We start from the raw sequence: 21,656 nt of genomic DNA, 5'->3' as shown, positions 1-21,656 counted from the left end.
TTTTATCCCTCCATTTCATATCCATGTCTTCAGCTCTCTTGACCCTAAACTCTGGAATTTGCTTCCCAAATATTTCCATCTCTGCAGCTCCCTCCCCTCCGTGTGTGTGAACTGTTCTCTAACTGAGACTTGGCAGTGACCACAGGATCATTCCCAGCTCGTCCTACACAAAGGGTCAGGGAGGTGAATTTCTGTTCGTTACCCCCAGCAACAGCGGCAGCACCTTCATTAACAACAATAAAACCTCCAATAGGCACATTCAACACAGCAAAAGACTCAGCATTTTGTCTGGTGGTTCAGATTCTCACACAGAGTCTCCCACGGAGCCAGACACTCTCTAACCGGCTCTGTACATGTTGTAGAGACAAAGACCCTGGAAACTGGAGCACTCCATCAAACATGGCCTCAACACTTCCCGAGCACGAGGCAAGCTGCAGCAACCAATCAGAGAGGGAGAGAGAGAGAGACATGGTGAGGGGGAAAGGGAGAGGGAGAGAGAGAGAGAGAGAGATAACATGAGGGGAAAGCAGAAGGTGAGACTGAAAGAGGCAAAAGGTTACAGGGAGAGTGCAAGACAGGAAAGGTGAGCAGTAATGGGAAGGAAATAAGGCCAGGAAATGAGCAGATGGAGACAGAGCACGTGTGTGTGTGTGTGTGTGTGTGTGTGTGTGGGGGGGTGGTGTGTGGGGGGGTGGTGTGTGGATGCATGTGTGGGTGTGTGGATGTGTGTGTGTGGGTGGGTGTGTGTGTATGTGTGGGTGTGTGGGGGTGTGTGTGTGTGGGGGGGGGTGTGGTGTATGTTTGGGTGTGTGTGGGTGCATGTGTGTGGATGTGTGTGTGTGGGGGTGTGTGTGTGTGTGGGTGTGTGTGTGTGTGTGTGTGTGTGTGGTGTATGGGGGGTGGTGTGTGGGGGGTGGGTGTGGGTGTGTGTGGGGGGTGTGTGTGTCTGGGGGTGTGTGGGGTGTGTGTGTGTGGGGGGGGGGTGTGGGTGTGTGTGTGAGAAAGAGAGACAGGGGGAAGAGAGAGGGAGAATTCCATCTGCCACTTCTCAGCCCATTGGCCCATCTGGTCCAGATCCTGTTGTAATCTGAGGTAATTCTCTTCGCTGCCCACTACACCTTCAACTTAGGTGTCATCTGCAAACTTACTAACCATAGCTCCTCTGTTCACATCCAAAATGATGAAAAATACAGGATCCAGCACTGATCCTTGTGGCACTCCACTGGTCACAGGCCTCCAGTCTGAAAAACAACCCTCCATCACCACCCTCTGTCTTCTACCTTCTATTCTGCGTGATCTAATCTTGCTAACAGTCTACCACATGGAACCTTGTTGAATGTCTCACAGTCTCCCATTGTCGAACGCCTTACTGAAGTCCATATAAATCACATCTACTGCTCTGCCCTCTTCAATCCTCTTTGTTACTTCCTCAAAAAACTCAATCAAGTTTGTGAGACATGATTTCCCATGCTCAAAGCCATGTTGCCTATCCCTAATCAGTCCTTGCCTTTCCAAATACATGTACATCCTGTCCCTCAGGATTCCCTCCAACAACTTGCCCACCACCGAGGTCAGGCTCACCGGTCTATAGTTCCCTGGCTTGTCCTTACCGCCCTTCTTAAACAGTGGCACCACGTTAGCCAACCTCCAGTCTTTTGGCACCTCACCTGTGACTATCGATGATACAAATATCTCAGCAAGAGGCCCAGCAATCACTTCTCTAGCTTCCCACAGAGTTCTCGGGTACACCTGATCAGGTCCTGGGGATTTATCCACTTTGATGATCCAGCACTTCCTCCTTTGTGATATGGACATTTTTCAAGATGTCACCATCTATTTCCCTATATTCTCTAACTTCTCAATCCTTACCCACAGTAAACACTGATGCAAAATGCTTGTTTAGTTATCTCCCCCACCTCCTGCAGAAATATTCACTGTAGAATTCCCAGTCTCGGATTTGCTGTTGTTGCCAGTTTCTTTTAATAACCTCATATCCATCACGTGGAATGAATACTTTCTCTTCCTGCTCCTGGCCAGCCCGACTCTGTCATATTTCCGCGCTCTCTCTCTCTCTCTCCCCCTCCCTCTCTCTATCTCTCTGAAGCACATGGCCATACCACTGTGACTTTTCAGGTCTCTTCATAATCATCATCAGCCAGGCCTTTTCCTTCAGTCTCCTGACAGTTCACCCTCTCACCCAGTTTCGAGATATCTGCACATTCGGAGATGTTTATGTAACTCTCTCATCTCAATCATTCCTATATATTGTGGATGACCGGGGCCCTGGAACTGATCCCTGCAGTACACTGTTAGTCACTGCCTGTTATTCAGTAAACATTTGAAAAAACTGTCATTCTCAGGGTGAGGGTGTTACTGGCTTGGGCAGCATTTATTGTCCACCCACCCCCTAATTTCCCAGAGGGCACTTTAAGAGTCAACTGCATTGCTGTGGGTCTGGAGTCACGTATAGGCCAGGGATGGTAAAGATGGCAGTGTCCTTCCTTAAGAACATTCTCCCTGTTATTTGTTTCCTGCCTGTCAGCCAGCTTTCTATTCATCTCAGTACTCTGCCCCCCCCAGTCCCATGTACTTTAGTGTCACACACTAGTCTGTTAAGTGGGACTTTGCTGTGAGATTTCCGACAGTCCAAGGTATCCACATCCACTGGCTTCCCCCCGATCAACGTCTTTCAGTTTCATCCTCGAAGGAATTCCTGTTGGTTTGTCAAGGATGATTTCAATTTCGTAAATCCAACCGTGTCTCTCTCTCTCTGTCCAATCCTGTCACTTTCTCAAAATGCTTGGCTGTTAATTCTTTTACGCTGGACTCTAACATCTTGCCGAAAATGTGTTGCTGGTTAAAGCACAGCAGGTCAGGCAGCATCCAAGGAACAGGAAATTCGACGTTTTGGGCATAAGCCCTTCATCAGGAATGAGGAGAGTGTGCCAGGCAGGCTAAGATAAAAGGTAGGGAGGAGGGACTTGGAGGAGGGGCGATGGAGATGTGATAGGTGGAAGGAGGTCAAGGTAAGGGTGATAGGCCGGTGTGGGGTGGGGTCGGAGAGGTCAGGAAGAAGATTGCAGGTTAGGAGGGCGGTGCTGAGTTGAGGGAACCGACTGAGACAGGGTGAGGGGAGGGGAAATGAGGAAACTGGAGAAATCTGAGTTCATTCCTTGTGGTTGGAGGGTTCCCAGGCGGAAGATGAGGCGCTCCTCCTCCAGCCGTCGTGTTGTTATGTTCTGCCGGTGGAGGAGTCCAAGGACCTGCATGTCCTCGGTGGAGTGGGAGGGAGAGTTAAAGTGTTGAGCCACGGGGTGATTGGGTTGGTTGGTTCGGGCGGCCCGGAGGTGTTCTCTGAAGCGTTCTGCAAGTAGGCGGCCCGTCTCCCCAATATAGAGGAGGCCACATCGGGTGCAGCGGATGCAATAGATGATGTGTGTGGAGGTACAGGTGAACTTGTGGCGGATATGGAAGGATCCCTTGGGGCCTTGGAGGGAAGTGAGGGAGGAGGTGTGGGCGCAAGTTTTACATTTCCTGCGGTTGCAGGGGAAGGTGCCGGGAGTGGAGGTTGGGTTGGTGGGGGGTGTGGATCTGACGAGGGAGTCATGGAGGGAGTGGTCTTTGCGGAACGCTGATAGGGGAGGGGAGGGAAATATATCCTTGGTGGTGGGGTCCGTTTGGAGGTGGCGGAAATGACGGCGGATGATACGTTGTATACGGAGGTTGGTGGGGTGGTAGGTGAGAACCAGTGGGGTTCTGTCCTGGTGGCGGTTGGAGGAGCGGGGCTCAAGGGCGGAGGAGCGGGAAGTGGAGGAGATGCGGTGGAGGGCATCGTCGATCACGTCTGGGGGGAATCTGCGGTCCTTGAAGAAGGAGGCCATCTGGGTTGTACGGTACTGGAACTGGTCCTCCTGGGAGCAGATGCGGCGGAGACGAAGGAATTGGGAATGTGGGATGGAGTTTTTACAGGGGGCAGGGTGGGAGGAGGTGTAGTCCAGGTAGCTGTGGGAGTCAGTCGGTTTATAGTAGATGTCTGTGTTGAATCGGTCGCCCGAGATAGAAATGGAAAGGTCTAGGAAGGGGAGGGAGGAGTCTGAGACAGTCCAGGTGAATTTGAGGTCGGGATGGAAGGTGTTAATAAAGTTGATGAACTGCACTCCACTCCAACCTCTCACCCTCAGAACGTGCAGCCCTTCACTCCCTCCGCTCCAACCCCAAACTCACCATCAAACCCGCAGACAAGGGAGGCGCGGTGGTAGTTTGGCGCACTGACCTTTATACCGCTGAGGCCAAACGCCAGCTCGCGGACGCCTCCTCTTATCGCCCCCTTGACCATGACCCCACCTCCCACCACCAAACCATCATCTCCCAGACCATCCATAACCTCATCACCTCAGGGGATCTCCCATCCACCGCCTCCAACCTCAGTCCCACAACCCCGCACCGCCCGTTTCTACCTCCTGCCCAAAATCCACAAACCTGCCTGCCCCGGCCGACCCATTGTCTCAGCCTGCTCCTGCCCCACCAAACTCATCTCCGCATACCTCGACACAGTTCTGTCCCCTTTAGTCCAAGAACTCCCCACCTACGTTCGGGACACCACCCACGCCCTCCACCTCCTCCAGGATTTTCGCTTCCCCGGTCCCCAACGCCTTATCTTCACGATGGACATCCAATCCCTGTACACCTCCATCCCCCATCACGAAGGACTCAAAGCCCTCCGCTTCTTCCTTTCCCGCCGCACCAACCAGTACCCTTCCACTGACACCCTCCTTCGACTGACTGAACTGGTCCTCACCCTGAATAACTTCTCTTTCCAATCCTCCCACTTCCTCCAAACTAAAGGAGTTGCCATGAGCACCCGCATGGGCCCCAGCTATGCCTGTCTCTTCGTAGGATATGTGGAACAGTCCATCTTCCGCAACTACACTGGCACCACCCCCTACCTTTTCCTCCGCTACATCGATGACTGTATCGGCGCTGCCTCGTGCTCCCACGAGGAGGTTGAACAGTTCATCCACTTTACTAACACCTTCCATCCCGACCTGAAATTCACCTGGACTGTCTCAGACTCCTCCCTCCCCTTCCTAGACCTTTCCATTTCTATCTCGGGCGACCGACTCAACACAGACATCTACTATAAACCGACTGATTCCCACAGCTACCTGGACTACACCTCCTCCCACCCTGCCCCCTGTAAAAACTCCATCCCATATTCACAATTCCTTCGTCTCCGCCGCATCTGCTCCCAGGAGGACCAGTTCCAACACCGCACAGCCCAGATGGCCTCCTTCTTCAAGGACCGCAGATTCCCCCCAGACGTGATCGACGATGCCCTCCACCGCATCTCCTCCACTTCCCGCTCCTCCGCCCTTGAGCCCCGCCCCTCCAACCGCCACCAGGACAGGACCCCACTGGTTCTCACCTACCACCCCACCAACCTCCAGATACAGCGTATCATCCGCCGTCATTTCCGCCACCTCCAAACGGACCCCACCACCAAGGATATATTTCCCTCCCCTCCCCTATCAGCATTCCGCAAGGACCACTCCCTTCGTGACTCCCTCGTCAGGTCCACATCCCCCACCAACCCAACCTCCACTCCGGCACCTTCCCCTGCAACCGCAGGAAATGTAAAACCTGCGCCCACACCTCCTCCCTCACTTCCCTCCAAGGCCCCAAGGGATCCTTCCATATCCACCACAAGTTCACTTGTACCTCCACACACATCATCTATTGCATCCGCTGCACCCGATGTGGCCTCCTCTATATTGGGGAGACGGGCTGCTTACTTGCGGAACGCTTCAGGGAACACCTCTGGGACACCCGGACCAACCAACCCAACCACCCCGTGGCTCAACACTTTAACTCTCCCTCCCACTCCACCGAGGACATGCAGGACCTTGGACTCCTCCATCGCCAGAACATAACAACACGACGGTTGGAGGAGGAGCGCCTCATCTTCCACCTGGGAACCCTCCAACCACAAGGGATGAACTCAGATTTCTCCCGTTTCCTCATCTCCCCTCCCCCCACCTTGTCTCAGTCGATTCCCTCAACTCAGCACCGCCCTCCTAACCTGCAATCTTCTTCCTGACCTCTCCAACCCCATCCCACTCCGGCCTATCACCCTCACCTTGACCTCCTACCCCCTATCGCATTTCCATCGCCCCTCCCCCAAGTCCCTCCTCCCTACCTTTTATCTTAGCCTGCTTGGCACACTCTCCTCATTCCTGATGAAGGGCTTATGCCCGAAACGTCGAATTTCCTGTTCCTTGGATGCTGCCTGACCTGCTGCGCTTTTCCAGCAACACATTTTCAGCTCTGATCTCCAGCATCTGCAGACCTCATTTTTTACTCTAACATCTTGCCCACCACCAATATCAGGATGACTGGTCTATAATTCCTGGTTTTCTCTCTCCCTCCTGTTTTAAATAGTGGGGTTACATTAACTATCGTCCAATCCATAGGAACTCTTCCATAGACTGTAGAATCTTAGAAGATAAACACCTATGCGTCCACTATTTCTCGGGTCAGTTCCTGAAGTACTCTGGGATCATTTCCCCTTCCCCCACCTCACCCTAGTTCCAAACTTCCAGCTCAGCACTGTCCCCATGACCTGTCCGGACTTGTCCTACCTGCCTAGCTCCTTTCCCACCTATCCACTCCACCCTCTCCTCCCTGACCTATCACCTTCATCCCCCCCCCCCACTCACCTATTGTACTTTATGCTACTTTCTCCCCACCCCCACCCCCCTCTAGCTTATCTCTCCACACTTCAGGCTCACTGCCTTTATTCCTGATGAAGGGCTTTTGCCCGAAACGTCGATTTCGCTGCTCGTTGGATGCTGCCTGACCTGCTGTGCTCTCCCAGCACCACGGATCCCGAATGTAGAATATCAGGGCCTGGGAGCTTATTAACCTTCAATTCCATCAATTTCCCAACACCATTTCCCTTCTGGTTGTCTGTCATTTGACCGGGGTCCACGTTTGACCGGCTCCAATACTGTACTCAGTTCCAGTGCCTTGTCACTCTGAAGCCATGTCTCCTTCACCCCAAGGATACCAGACGTGGTCACCTCTGACCATGTGGCTCAGTTATCCACCTTCTTGCTGATGAAGCCACGGGACTTGGGCCTGGCTGGGGAACCTTCTTTGACTCGGTCGCATTATTTTGAGCGATGGCCCGATTTGAACTCCCTGTCTGTCACTTCTCACATTTCCTATTCTGATTCTCGTTTCTGCTCTCACTCAGGTTCCCGTTCCCCCTGCCACTTTAGTCAAGCCCACCTTCCCTGCCCCCCTTGGAACCACCCAGTTGGAGCCGGCCCCAGCTCTCCCACCCCCTCCCCCACCCCAGAACTGGTCCCAGGAATCTGAAACCTGACCCCTCACACCATCTCCTCAGCCGTGTAATCATCTAAAATGTCCGGTTATTTCAGATCTGACTGGCATGTGGCACTGGCAGTCATTCTCAGATCACTACCTTAGAGATCTAAGCTTTAACTTATTTCCTAACTCCCGATCAATATCAGGACCTCATCACTTTTCAAAACAAAGTCTTTTGCTTTTTGGGCAACACAGAGATTTAAAATAATTGTTCATTCGGATTTGACCGGCAGAAACCGAATCCCCCACTTGCTGAGGGTTGAAAGTGTAAAAAGTGAGGTCTGCAGATGCTGGAGATCACAGCTGCAAATGTGTTGCTGGTCAAAGCACAGCAGGCCAGGCAGCATCTCAGGAATAGAGAATTCGACGTTTTTTCCTGATGAAGGGCTTATGCTCGAAACGTCGAATTCTCTATTCCTGAGAGGGTTGAAAGTGGCCTGTTAAACCTGCCCTGCTCCTGCAGCTCCAGCTCAGAGCAATGTGTGAGTTCTCACCAGCGAATGTCAGCCGGCAGCCGCTTGTCCTCAAGGTTCATGTGATTTGGGAGCCAACTGGCCCCATCCCAACTCCCAGGGGAAAACTGGGAAATGTTCATTTCATAATGGGACAGCAAGCTCAGAGAAAATAAACACAGCCCTGTCACTGATCCCTTTCAGACTCTGTTTGTTCACTAATACAAAATCAATCTTGGTTTCTGAATGCTACAACACTGTTTTTCAATTGCCATTACGAGCTCTCTCTCTCTCTGAATAAACTCTCTCTCAGTCCCATTCCCCCGGACCCTCTCTCTCTGAATAAACTCTCTCTCAGTCCCATTTCCCTGGACCCTCTCTCTCTGAATAAACTCTCTCTCAGTCCCATTCCCCCGGATCCTCTCTCTCTAAATAAACTCTCTCTCAGTCCCATTTCCCTGGACCCTCTCTCTCTGAATAAACTCTCTCTCAGTCCCATTCCCCCGGACCCTCTCTCTCTCTGAATGAGCTCTCTCTCTCTCAGTCCCATTCCCCCGGACCCTCTCTCTCTCTGAATGAGCTCTCTCTCTCAGTCCCATTCCCCCGGACCCTCTCTCTCTCTGAATGAGCTCTCTCTCTCTCAGTCCCATTCCCCCGGACCCTCTCTCTCTCTGAATGAGCTCTCTCTCTCTCAGTCCCATTCCCCCGGACCCTCTCTCTCTCTGAATGAGCTCTCTCTCTCTCAGTCCCATTCCCCCGGACCCTCTCTCTCTCTGAATGAGCTCTCTCTCTCTCAGTCCCATTCCCCCGGACCCTCTCTCTCTCTGAATGAGCGCTCTCTCAGTCCCATTCCCCCGGACCCTCTCTCTCTCTGAATGAGCTCTCTCTCTCTCAGTCCCATTCCCCCGGACCCTCTCTCTCTCTGAATGAGCTCTCTCTCTCTCAGTCCCATTCCCCCGGACCCTCTCTCTCTCTGAATGAGCTCCCTCTCTCAGTCCCAGGGAAGTGGCATTGGTTAGATTGACTTTTACAGGCAGGCCTGTGTCTCACCAGTATCTGACCGAATGGCAGTTGTAATGGTGAGGGGTTGTGGGGAGATAGACCAGCTGTGGCAGGTGCATCTGTGGTGACACTCTCTCCTTGTGGTCTCAACAGGAAGTGAAATCGATGACCCTTCTCCAAGGAGACAGTCCTCGCTCACCCAGGGTTGTTGGGGTGAGCCCAGGGATGTGGGGAGTGATGCTGGTTGACAGAGCAGACACAGAGTGAAGATCGTACTCACCCACATGCAGACAGCTGTCAGGCTGCGGCCTATCCAGTCAAACACATTGAACAGCAAAAAGCAGCAGATCGGGATGAAGTAAGTTCCTGTGGAGGCAAATGTGCACGTTAGCATCAATCCTGAAACATCCCCCTGCTTCCGAACAAAACCCCAGCCCCCTGGGTCCAGGGGAAGGGGACTGAGAGAGAGTGAGGGTCCAGGGTAACAACACCACACACAGCAATGTGACAGACTGGCACTGCCACACTCTGAAACCTCGGATGCAGAGGAATTTCAGTGAGTACAAGAACATGTTTTTATTCAGTATGTGGCTGCACCGACCAGAGAAGATACAAAACCTGACCTTCTCTGGGGAAGTAAGGCAGGGCAAGGGAGTGAGGTGTCAATTTGGGGCCAGTGACTATTCTAATAGTTTCAAAATACAACATACAGCACTGGAAGAGGCCCTTCAGCCCACAATGTTGTGCCCAACATAATGCCAAATTAAATTACTTCTTTCTGCTAAGCCTTGGTCCATATCCCTCCATTCCTTGCATACTGAAGTGCTTATCTAACAGCCCCTTAAACCGCCCCCCATTGTACCTGCCTCCATCACCACCCCCCTGCAGTGTGTAACACACTCCCACCACTCTCTGTGTCAAACAACCTACCCCCCAGGTCAACTTTGAACTTCTGTTCTCTCACCTTAAATGCACACCTACGGGCAGCACAGTGGTTAGCACTGCTGCCTCACAGCGCCAGAGACCCAGGTTCAAATCCTGCCTCAGACAACTGACTGTGTGGAGTTTGCACGTTCTCCCCGTGTCTGCGTGGGTTTACTCCGAGTGCTCCGGTTTCCTCCCACAGTCCAAAAAATGTGCAGGTTAGGTGAATTGGCCATGCTAAATTGTCCCATAGTGTTAGGTAAGGGGTAAATGTAGGGGAATGTGTCTGGGTGGGTTGCTGTTCGGACGGTCGGTGTGGATTGTTGGGCCGAAGGGCCTGTTTCCACACTGTAAGTAATCTAATCCAATCTAATCTACTAGAATCAGACAATTCAACTCTGGGGAGACATTATGGAAAAGGAGAGGCCTGATCTAAAAGTTACAGTTCGGAATTGGGATACACGGAATGCTGTGTGACGAGAGAAATTGAGGATCTGCTCGAGGGAAAAGGAGGAGCCATACGGCAGGGGAACACAAGGTAATACCATCAGATCATCAGGCACAGGAACAGAAATTAGGCCAGTCAGCCCATCAAGTCTGCTCTGTATTCAATCCCAGCTGATAACTTTCTCAACCCCATTCTGTCACTTTCTCCCTGTAACCCTTGATCCTCATCTATCTCCGTCTGAACACTCTCACTGACCTGGCCCCCACAGCCTCCTGTGGCAGGGAATCCCACAGATTCCCACTCTCTGGCTGAAGAAGTCTCTCCTTATCTCCATTCTAACAGGGTCTTCCCTTTACTCCAAGGCTATGCCCTCAGGTCCTAGTCTCTCCCACCATTGGAAACATCATCCCAACACCCGCTCTGTCCAGGCCAGTCAGTATTCTCTATGTTTCAATTAGATTCCCCCTCATCCTTCTAAGGTCCATTGCGTATAGACCCAGAGTCCTCAAACATTCCTCATATGGTAAGTTTTCCATTCCTGGGAACCATTCTCGTGAACCTCCTCTGAACACACTCCATGGCCAGTCCATCCTCCCTGTGATATGGGGCCCAACACTGCACACAATATACCAAATGTGGTCTGACCGGAGCCTTACAGAGCATCAGAAAATACACCCCTGCTTTTATATTCAAGTCCTCTCACAATAAATACCAACATTGCACTTGCCTTCCTAACTACTGACTCAATCTGCAAGGTTACCGTGAGAGAATCCTGGACTAGAACTCCCAAGTCTCTTTGCACTTCAGCCTTCTGAACTTTCTCTGCATTTAAAAAATAGTCCCTGCTTCTATTCTTCCGACCAAAGTGCATGATCTCACATTTTCCCACATTGTACTCCATCTGCCACTTCTTTTCCCACTCTCCTAAGGTGTTCAAATCCTCCTGCAGCCTCCCCACCTCCTCAATGCTACCTGTCCCTCTCCCTGTCTTTCAATCATCTAGCAAACATAGCCAGAATGCCCCCAGTTCCTTCATCTCAATCGTTAATGTATAAAGTGAAAAGTTGTGGTTCCAACACTGACCCTTGTGGAACACCACTTGGCACCGGCTGCCATTTTGAGAAGGACCCATTTATCCCCACTCACTGCTTTCTGTCAGACAGCCCAGCTTCTCTCCATGCTAGCACCTTGCCTCTGACACCATCAGTGATTATCTTACTCAGTAGTTTCCTGTGCAGTACCTTGTCGAAGACCGTCTCCAACTCCAGGTAGATAACATCCAGTGGCTCTCCTTGGTCTAACCTGCTTGTTAGTTTCTCACAGAATTCCATCAGATTTGTCAGGCATGACCTCCCCCGTGATGAGACCGTGCTGACTCTGCCCTGTTTTATCATGCACGTCCACGTTTTCAGAAATCTCATCCTTCACAATGGATTCCCGGATTTTACCCACATGGACGGGTTGGGCCGAAGGGTCTGTTTCCGTGCTGTGTGTCTCTATGACTTTGAGACTGAGGTGAGGCTAATCGATCTGGAACTTTCCATTCTTGCCTTACTCCCTTTTTATACAGGGGTGTCACGTTTAGGGATTTTCCAATCCTCTGGGACCCTCCATGATCCTTGTAATTCCTGAAAGATCGCCACTAACACCTCCACTATCTCTTCAGCTATCTCCCTGAGAACTCCACCTGCTCCTTACTGTATTTATTTCCACCACTCTCTGGCAGTCTGTTCCAGGCCACAACCACCCTCTGTATAAAAACCTTGCCCCTCACATCTCCTTTCAAGTTTTCCCCCCTCTCACCTTAAATGCAGTTTTAGACATTTTCAACTCTGGGGGAAGGGTTCTGACCAATCTATGCACCTCATAATTTTATCGACTTCTGCCCTCAGCCTCCTTCACTCCACAGAAAACAACCTGAGTTTTTCCAGCCTCTCCTTCTCGGTCACACCCTCTCATCCAGGCAGCAGCCTGGGAAACCTCTTTTGTACCTTCTCCAAACCTCTCAGTGTGGTCTAACCAAAGTCTTACAAAGCTGCAACATACCATCCTGACTCTTGTACTCAGTTCCCCAACCAATAAAGGCAAGTATGCCATACACCAGCTTTACCACCCTATCTACCTGCATGGCACCCGGGTGTCCTTGGAGAGGGAGCACGTGGTGTCCACCTACACCCTGGAGTTGTTCAGGGAGAGGTGGGCGCCGCAGGGAGTGGAGTGCATCATTTCCCCCTCCAACTCCATTTTGATTTCGTCCCTGCCCTCCCCTTCACTGTTTTGATCACACAGCATTGCCCTTTGATGTGAAGGGCACTGCTTGTCACTGGCCACCCGGGTGTTTTCCTATCTTCCTGGTGGTGGAAATTTGAATAAAGATTTGTACACCTTGTGTCTCTCACTGTGTCTCACACCTGCACACACACCCCATGGGTGCTGGGGAAAAATAAGCGCTACCGCAGTTAGGCGGGAGTGGGGGGGTAGAGAGAAAAAAAGAAAAAAAAAGAAAAAAAATCTACCCGCGTGGCCACTTTCAGGGAGCTGGGGACTGCAACCCCAAGATCCTTCTGTACACAATGCTGTTCCGGGTCCTGCTGGATACCTTTCCTAAACATTTGATCTCCCAAAGTGCACCATCTCACACATCCCCGGATTAAACTCCATCTGCCATTTCTCTGCCCATATCTGCAACTGATCTCTATCCCGCTGTATCCTTTGACAACCTTCGACACTATCCACAACTCCCCCCGATCTTTGTATCACCTACAAACTTACCAACCCAGCCATCTACATTTCCATCCAGGTCATTTATACATATCACAAACAGCAGGGGGCCCAGTACTGATCCCTGTGGAATCCCACCAGTCACCGACCCCCCAGCCTGAAAAACACCCTTCCCCCACTCCCCTCTGCCTTCCCAGGGCAAGTCAATTCTGAATTCACACGGGCAAGGTCCCGTGGATCCTGTGAATCTTAATCTCTGGATGAGCTGACCATGAGGGACCTTGTTGAAAGCCTGACTAAAATCCATGGGGGCAACATCCACTGCTCTACCCCCATCGATCACCTTCATCACCTCCTCGAAAGATTCAATCACGTTAGGAATCCATGACCTGCCCCACACAGAGCCATGCCCCACACAGAGCCATGCCCCACACAGAGCCATGCTGACTGGCCCTAACTAGGCCACGCTTGTCCAAATACACCTCAATCCTATCCCTAAGAATTCTCTCCAATAACTTCCCAACCACCGATGTGAGACTCCCTGGTCTATAGTTTCCTGGATTATCCCTATTTCCCTTCTTGAACAGAGGAACAACATTAGTTACTCACTAGTCCTCCGGAGCCCCTCCAGTACGTAGTGAGGATACACAGATCCTGGTCAAGGCCCCAGCAATCTCCCCTCTTGTCTCTCTCAGTAACCCGGAGTAGATACCATCGAGCCCTGGGGAGTTATCCACCTTAACGCTTTTCAAGAGACCCAACACCATGTCTTTCATAATCTCAGAATGCCCTCATCTATTAGCATGCTCCACACAAATCTCACCACCCTCCATATCCTTCCCCTGGGTGAATACTGACACAAAGTACTCACCCACATCCTCTGCCTCCAAGCACTAGTACCCTCCTTTATCCAGGAGTGGTCCTACCTTCTCCCTTGTTATCCTCTTGTTGTTAATGTCTCTGTAGAATACCTTGGGGGTCTCTCTAACCCGACTTACCAAGGTCATCTCATCACCCCTCCTTGCTTTCCTATTTGAGTACTTACCCACTTTTCTTATATTTCCCATGGACTCTGTCTGATTTTAGCTTCTTAAACCTTACAGATGCTTCTTTTACCCTTTTGACTAAATTCCCAACTTCCCTCGTTATCCAAGGATCCCTTGCCTTGCCATCCTTACCTTTCCTCTTTACTGGAACATGCTGTTCCTGAACTCTCCCCAGCAGGTCTTTAAACACCTCCCACATGTCCAAGTGTGGCCTTGCCTGGTCACAGCTCCTCCCAATTAACACTCCCTAGCTCCGGCCTAATACTGGCGGAATTTACCTTCCTCCAATTTAGTCCCTTCCCACAAGGTCCTGACTTATCCGTGTTCATAGCTGTCTAAAAACTGAAGGAGTTGTGATCATTGTTTCCAAGATGCTCTGTCACTGAAAGGTCAGTCACCTGACCAGGTCCATTAGCCAATACAAGGCCCAGTGTGGCCCCTCCTGTAGTTGGACTACACCCGTACGGTTTCAAGTGCTTACTGCAGAGCAGGATATGGAAGCTGGAGGACTTGGGGAAACAGATAGTGATAGCTTGGAAAGTGTCCATATTACAGAGGAGGAAGGTCTGCATGCCTTAAAACACATACAGGTGGATAAATCCACAGCATCTGATCAGATGGGCCTCAGAACTTTGTTGGAAGCTAGGAAAGTGATTGATGGGCCCGTGGTTGAGATATTTGTATCATCTATATACATGAGTGAGGTGCCGGAAGATTTGTGGTTGGCTAACGTGGTGCCACTGTTTAAGAAGGGCGGTAAAGACAAGCCAGGGAACTATAGACCAGTGAGCCTGACCTCGGTGGTGGGCAAGTTGTTGGAGGGAATCCTGAGGGACAGGATGTACATGTATTTGGAAAGGCAAGGACTGATTTGGGATAGTCAACATGGCTTTGTGCGTGGGAAATCATGTCTCACAAACTTGATTGAGTTTTCGGAAGAAGTAACAAAGAGGATTGATGAGGGCAGAGCGGTAGATGTGATCTATATGGACTTCAGTAAGGTCCCCTTTAGTCCCAGAACTCCCCACCTACGTTCGGGACACCACCCACGCCCTCCACCTCCTCCAGGATTTTCGCTTCCCGGTCCCCAACGCCTTATTTTCACTATGGACATCCAGTCCCTGTACACCTCCATCCCCCATCACGAAGGACTCAAAGCCCTCCGCTTCTTCCTTTCCCGCCGCACCAACCAGTACCCTTCCACTGACACCCTCCTTCGACTGACTGAACTGGTCCTCACCCTGAATAACTTCTCTTTTCAATCCTCCCACTTCCTCCAAACTAAAGGAGTAGCCATGGGCACCCGCATGGGCCCCAGCTATGCCTGCCTCTTCGTAGGATATGTGGAACAGTCCATCTTCCGCAACTACACTGGCACCACCCCCCACCTTTTCCTCTGCTACATCGATGACTGTATCGGCGCTGCCTCGTGCTCCCACGAGGAGGTTGAACAGTTCATCAACTTTACTAACACCTTCCATCCCGACCTGAAATTCACCTGGACTGTCTCAGACTCCTCCCTCCCCTTCCTAGACCTTTCCATTTCTATCTCGGGCGACCGACTCAACACAGACATCTACTATAAACCGACTGACTCCCACAGCTACCTGGACTACACCTCCTCCCACCCTGCCCCCTGTAAAAACGCCATCCCATATTCCCAATTCCTTCGTCTCCGCCGCATCTGCTCCCAGGAGGACCAGTTCCAACACCGCACAGCCCAGATGGCCTCCTTCTTCAAGGACCGCAGATTCCCCCCAGACGTGATCGACGATGCCCTCTACCGCATCTCCTCCACTTCCCGCTCCTCCGCCCTTGAGCCCCGCTCCTCCAACCGCCACCAAGACAGAACCCCACTGGTTCTCACCTACCACCCCACCAACCTGCGCATACAACGTATTATCCGCCGTCATTTCCGCCACCTCCAAACGGACCCCACCACCAAGGATATATTTCCCTCCCCTCCCCTATCAGCGTTCCGCAAGGACCACTCCCTTCGTGACTCCCTTGTCAGATCCACACCCCCCACCAACCCAACCTCCACCCCCGGCACCTTCCCCTGCAACCGCAGGAAATGTAAAACTTGCGCCCACACCTCCACACTCACTTCCCTCCAAGGCCCCAAGGGATCCTTCCATATCCGCCACAAGTTCACCTGTACCTCCACACACATCATCTATTGCATCCGCTGCACCCGATGTGGCCTCCTCTATATTGGTGAGACAGGCCGCTTACTTGCGGAACGCTTCAGAGAACACCTCTGGGCCGCCCGAACCAACCAACCCAATCACCCCGTGGCTCAACACTTTAACTCCCCCTCCCACTCCACCGAGGACATGCAGGTCCTTGGACTCCTCCACCGGCAGAACACAACTACACGACGGCTGGAGGAGGAGCGCCTCATCTTCCGCCTGGGAACCCTCCAACCACAAGGTATGAATTCAGATTTCTCCAGCTTCCTCATTTCCCCTCCCCCCACCTTGTCTCAGTCGGTTCCCTCAACTCAGCACCGCCCTCCTAACCTGCAATCCTCTTCCTGACCTCTCCGCCCCCACCCCACTCCGGCCTATCACCCTCACCTTGACCTCCTTCCACCTATCCCACCTCCATCGCCCCTCCCCCTAGTCCCTCCTCCCTACCTTTTATCTTAGCCTGCTTGGCTCTCTCTCTTATTCCTGATGAAGGGCTTATGCTCGAAACGTCGAATTCTCTATTCCTGAGATGCTGCCTAACCTGCTGTGCTTTGACCAGCAACACATTTGCAGCTTCAGTAAGGTGTTTGACAAGGTTCCCCATGGGAGACTGATTAGCAAGGTTAGATCTCATGGAATCCAGGGAGAGTTAGCCATCTTGACAGGTATTGGCTTGAAGGTAGAAGACAGAGGGTGGTGGTGGAGGGATGTTTTTCAGACTGGAGGCCTGTGACCAGTGGAGTGCCACAAGGATCGGTGCTGGGTCCTCTACTTTTCATCATTTTATATAAATGATTTGGAATGTGAACATAGAAGTTTGCAGATGACACCAAAATTGATGGTATAGTGGACACTGAAAATTGTTATTCAGAGTTTAACGAGACTTTGACCAGATGGGCCAATGGGCTGAGGAGTGGCAGATGGAGTTTAATTTAGATAAATGCGAGGTGGTGTATTTTGGGAAAGCAAATCTGGGCAGGATTTAAACACTTAATGTTTAGGTCCTAGGGAGTGTTGCTGAACAAAGAGACCTTGGAGTACAGGTATATCGTTCCTTGAAATTGGAGTCGCAGGTAGATAGGATAGTGAAGAAGGTGTTTGGTATGCTTTCCTTTATTGGTCAGAGTATTGAGTACAGGAGTTGGGAGGTCATGTTGTGGCTGTACAGGACATTGGTTAGGCCACTGTTGGAATATTGCATGCAATTCTGGTCTCCTTCCTATCAGAAGGATGTTGTGAAACTTGACAGGATTCAAGAAAGATATTGCCAGGGTTGGAGGGTGTGAGTTATAGGGAGAGGCTGAACAGGCTGGGGCTGTTTTCCCTGGAGCGTCAAACCTTATAGAGGTTTATAAAATCATGAGAGGAATGAATAATGAGGGTCTTTTCCCCAAGGTAGGAGAGTTCAAAACTAGAGGGTACAGTCGTGAGAGGGGAAAGGTTGAAAAGAACCCTAAGGGGCAACTTTTTTCACACAGAGGGTGGTGTGTGTACGGAATGGAGTGTCAGAGGATGTGGTGGGGACTGGTACAATTACATTATTTAAAAGGGATTTGGATAGGGACATGAATAGGAAGGGTTTGGAGAGATACGGGCCAAATGCTGACAAATTGGGATCAGTTTGGTTTTGACACTTGGCCGATGTGGGTGAGTTGGCCTGATGATTCCATGCTGTGTAGCTCCATGGCCTGACTGTCTGAGTTGTTGTGTAACTGAGCAGTGTATGATCCACCCTGCTGTTTCTCCACTCCCCTCCAATCCAAGGGAATGGGCTAAAGTCCAGTAACACTGCTCTGTAACATCCTGCCATCCCAAAATATTCCAACTACATCATCGTGGAATGTTGAAATAAATCCCAACAATAGGCCTCTGTTGGAATATTGCGTGCAATTCTGGTCTCCTTCCTATTGGAAAGATGTTGTGAAACTTGAAAGGGTTCAGAAAAGATTTACAAGGATGTTGCCGGGGTTGGAGGGTTTGAGTTATAGGGAGAGGCTGAACAGGCTGGGGCTGTTTTCCCTGGAGCGTCGGAGGCTGAGGGGTGACCTTATAGAGGTTTACAAAATTATGAGGGGCATGGATAGGGTAAATAGACAAAGTCTTTTCCCTGGGGTCAGGGAATCCAGAACTAGAGGGCATAGGTTTAGTGTGAGAGGGGGAAACCTTTTCACACAGAGGGTGGTACGTGTATGGAATGAGCTGCCAGAGGATGTGGTGGAGGCTGGTACAACTGCAACATTTAAGAGGTATCTGGATGGGTATGTGAAGGAAGGGTTTGGAGGGATATGGGCCGGGTGCTGGCAGGTGGGACTAGATTGGGTTGGGATATCTGGTCGGTATGGACAGGTTGGACCGAAGGGTCTGTTTCCGTGCTGTACATCTCTATGACTCTATGACTGTAACATACTCTGGCAATGTTGATTGAGAGCTGAGTATTAGCTTGGACAATAGCACCGTGGAACCTTTCATGGCCACACAGAGGCAGCCATGACTTGTGACCTTATATGAAGGAAAACACCTCCAATAGTACAGCCTTGGACTGGACTTAACCCAGAATGTTCTGTCTCAGAGGCAAGAATGTGACCCTCTGACCCCGGGTGTTTTTAGAAAATATGGTCATGGTCACTAGAACAAAGAGAACAAAGAAAATTTACAGCCCAGGAACAGGCCCTTTGGCCCTCCAAGCTTGAGCTGATCCAATCCTGAGCCGATCCAAACCTGCCGCCCAATTCCTAAGCATTAGTATCCCTCTGCTCCCCACCTCCTCATGCATCTGTCCAGAAGCATCTTAAATGAATCTCCCGTGCCTACCTCTCCCACCTCTGCTGGCAACGTGTTCCAGACACCCACCACCCTCTGTGTGAAGTACTTGCTGCGTGTATCCCCCTTAAACTTTCCACCTCTCACCTTGAAAGCGTGACCTCTCGTTATTGAATCCCTCACCCTGAGAAGAAGCTTGTCTCTACCCACCCTGTCTATACCCTTCATGATTTTGTAAACCTCAATCAGGTCTTCCCTCAATCTCCTTTTTTCTAGTGAAAATAAACCTAACGTACTCAACCTCACTTCATAGCTAGCACCTTCCATACCAGGCAACATCCTCGTAAACCTTCTCTGCACCCTCTCCAAAGGGTCCACATCCCTTTGGTAATGTGGCGCCCAGAACTGTACACTGTATTCTAAATGCAGCCGAACCAATGTCTTGTACAATTTTAACATGACCTGCCAGCTCTTATACTCAATACCCTGACCAATGAAGGCAAGCATACCATATGCCTTCTTGACCACTCTATCCACCTGTGCAGCAACCTTCAGGGTACAATGGACCTGCATTCCCAGATCTCTCTGCTCATCAACTTTTCCCAAGGCTCTTCCATTCATTGTATAATTCGCTCTAGAATTAGACTTGCCTAAATGCATCACCTCACATTTGTCTGGATTGAACTCCATCTGCCACGTCTCCGCCCAGCTCTCCAGTCTATCTATATCCTCCTGTATTCTCTGACAGTCCCTTATGCTTTCTGCTACTCCACCAATCTTCGTGTCATCTGCAAACTTGCTGATCATACCAACAGTGCCCTCTTCCAGATCATTTATGATATTACAAACAACAGTGACCCCAACACTGACCCCTGTGGAACACACTGGTCACCGTTCTCCATTTCGAGAAACTCCCTTCAACTCCTACTCTCTGTCTCCTGTTGCTCAGCCAGTTCCTTACCCACCCTAGCTAGAACACCCTGCACACCATGTGACTTCACTTTCTCCATTAGTCTACCATGGGGAACCTTATCAAACACCTTACTAAAGTCCATGTATATGACATCAACAGCCCTTCCTTCATCTATCAACTTGGTCACTTCCTCAAAGAACTCTATTAAGTTGGTAAGGCACGATCTCCCCCGCACAAAACCATGTTGCCTATCACTGATAAGCCCATTCTTTTCCAAATATAAATAGATCCTATCCCTCAGTATCCTCTCCAACAATTTCCCCACCACCGACATCAGGCTCACTGGTCAGTAGTTACCCGGAATATCCCGACTACCCTTCTTGTACAGGGGAACAACATGAGCAACCCTCCCGTACTCCGGCACCTCACCTGTATTTAAGGATGCCTCAAAGATATCCGTCAGGGCCCCAGCTATTTCCTCTCTCGCCTCCCTCAGCAACCTGGGATAGATCCCATCTGTCCCTGGGGATTTGTCCACCTTAATAACCTCTAGCCTACCCAACACATCTTCCCTACTTATGTCAACATAATCCAGAGTAATCAAACCTCTACCTCTACCTCTACCTCTAATCTCAAGATTCATCATGTCCCTCTCCTCAGTGAACACTGATGTAAAGTAATCGTTCAGAATCTCACCCACTCTCTCAGGTTTGGCACACAGCCTTCCTTCATTATCCTTTAGTGGGCCAATCCTTTCTCTAGTTACCCACTTGCTGCTTATAGAAGAATAAAATGCTTTGGGATTCTCCTTAATTCTGCTCACTAAAGCTATCTCATGTCCCCCTTTTAGCTGCTTGATCCCTTGTTTAAGGCTTGTCCTACTCTCCCGATATTCCTCCAGGACCCATTCTGTTCCTAGCTGCCTGGACCTTATGTACGCTTCCCTTTTCCTCTTGGCTAGTTATACAATTTCTCCTGTCATCCACGGTTCACAAATCTTGCCCTTCCTATCCTTTGCCTTCAACGGGACATGCCTATCCTGCACTATCTGTAACCTATCTTTGACCTATCTTTGAAGCCCTCCCACATCTCGAATATCAACTTCCCTTCAAACAGCTGTGTCCAATCCACATTTCCCAGCTCCTGCCTAATTTTGATATAATTGGCCTTGACCCAGTTCCGTACTCTCCCCTCAGGACCACTCTCTTCTTTATCTACGAGTATTCCAAAACTTACAGAATTGTGGTCACTGTTCCCAAAGAAATCCCCCACTGCAACGTCTCCCACCCTGTCCTGGCCCATTCCCCAGTACCAGGACCAATATGGCCCCTTCCCTCGTCGGGCTATTGACGTACTGCTCTAGAAAACTCTCCTGGACGCTTCTTACAAATTCTACCCCATCCAGATCTCTGTCACTAAGTGTATCCCAGTCAATGTTGGGGAAATTAAAATCTCCCATCACCACTGCCCTATTGCCTCTACATCTTTCCATGATCTGTTTCCCTATTTGTTCTTCTCCCTCACCCTCGCTGTTGGGAGGGCTGTAATACAGCCCCAACAATGTAACCGCACCCTTCTTATTTCTCAGCTCCACCCATAATGCCTCACTACCCAAGACCGCCATAGTGTCCTCCTTCAGCACAGCCGTGATACCGTCCCTGACCAGCTCTGCGACTACCCCCCCCCCCTTTTACTTCCCTCCCTGTCCTGTCTGAAGTGTCTATATTCTGGAACATTTAGTTGCCCATCATCATGCCCTTCCTTCAACCAACTCTCTGTGATTGCAATAACATCATACTCCCAGGCACC

General features: G+C 50.6%; 1 protein-coding gene across 9 annotated transcripts in view; it reads right to left on the bottom strand.

Moving 5' to 3' along the window:
• Window positions 1-21,656, bottom strand: part of LOC132830202 (equilibrative nucleoside transporter 1-like) — a 245,423-nt gene that overhangs the window by 16,417 nt on the left and 207,350 nt on the right. For all 9 annotated transcript variants that reach the window (XM_060847769.1, XM_060847762.1, XM_060847778.1 and 6 more), the window contains one exon: window positions 9,124-9,209. In XM_060847769.1, coding sequence (XP_060703752.1) covers window positions 9,124-9,209 — 86 coding nt within the window. The remainder of the gene's footprint in view (window positions 1-9,123; window positions 9,210-21,656) is intronic.

Source organism: Hemiscyllium ocellatum, chromosome 3 (assembly GCF_020745735.1).
Source record: "Hemiscyllium ocellatum isolate sHemOce1 chromosome 3, sHemOce1.pat.X.cur, whole genome shotgun sequence".
In the NCBI taxonomy this organism is placed as follows: domain Eukaryota; kingdom Metazoa; phylum Chordata; class Chondrichthyes; order Orectolobiformes; family Hemiscylliidae; genus Hemiscyllium; species Hemiscyllium ocellatum.
Note: the sequence above shows the minus strand (reverse complement) of the source record. Positions and strands in the feature narration are given on the sequence as shown.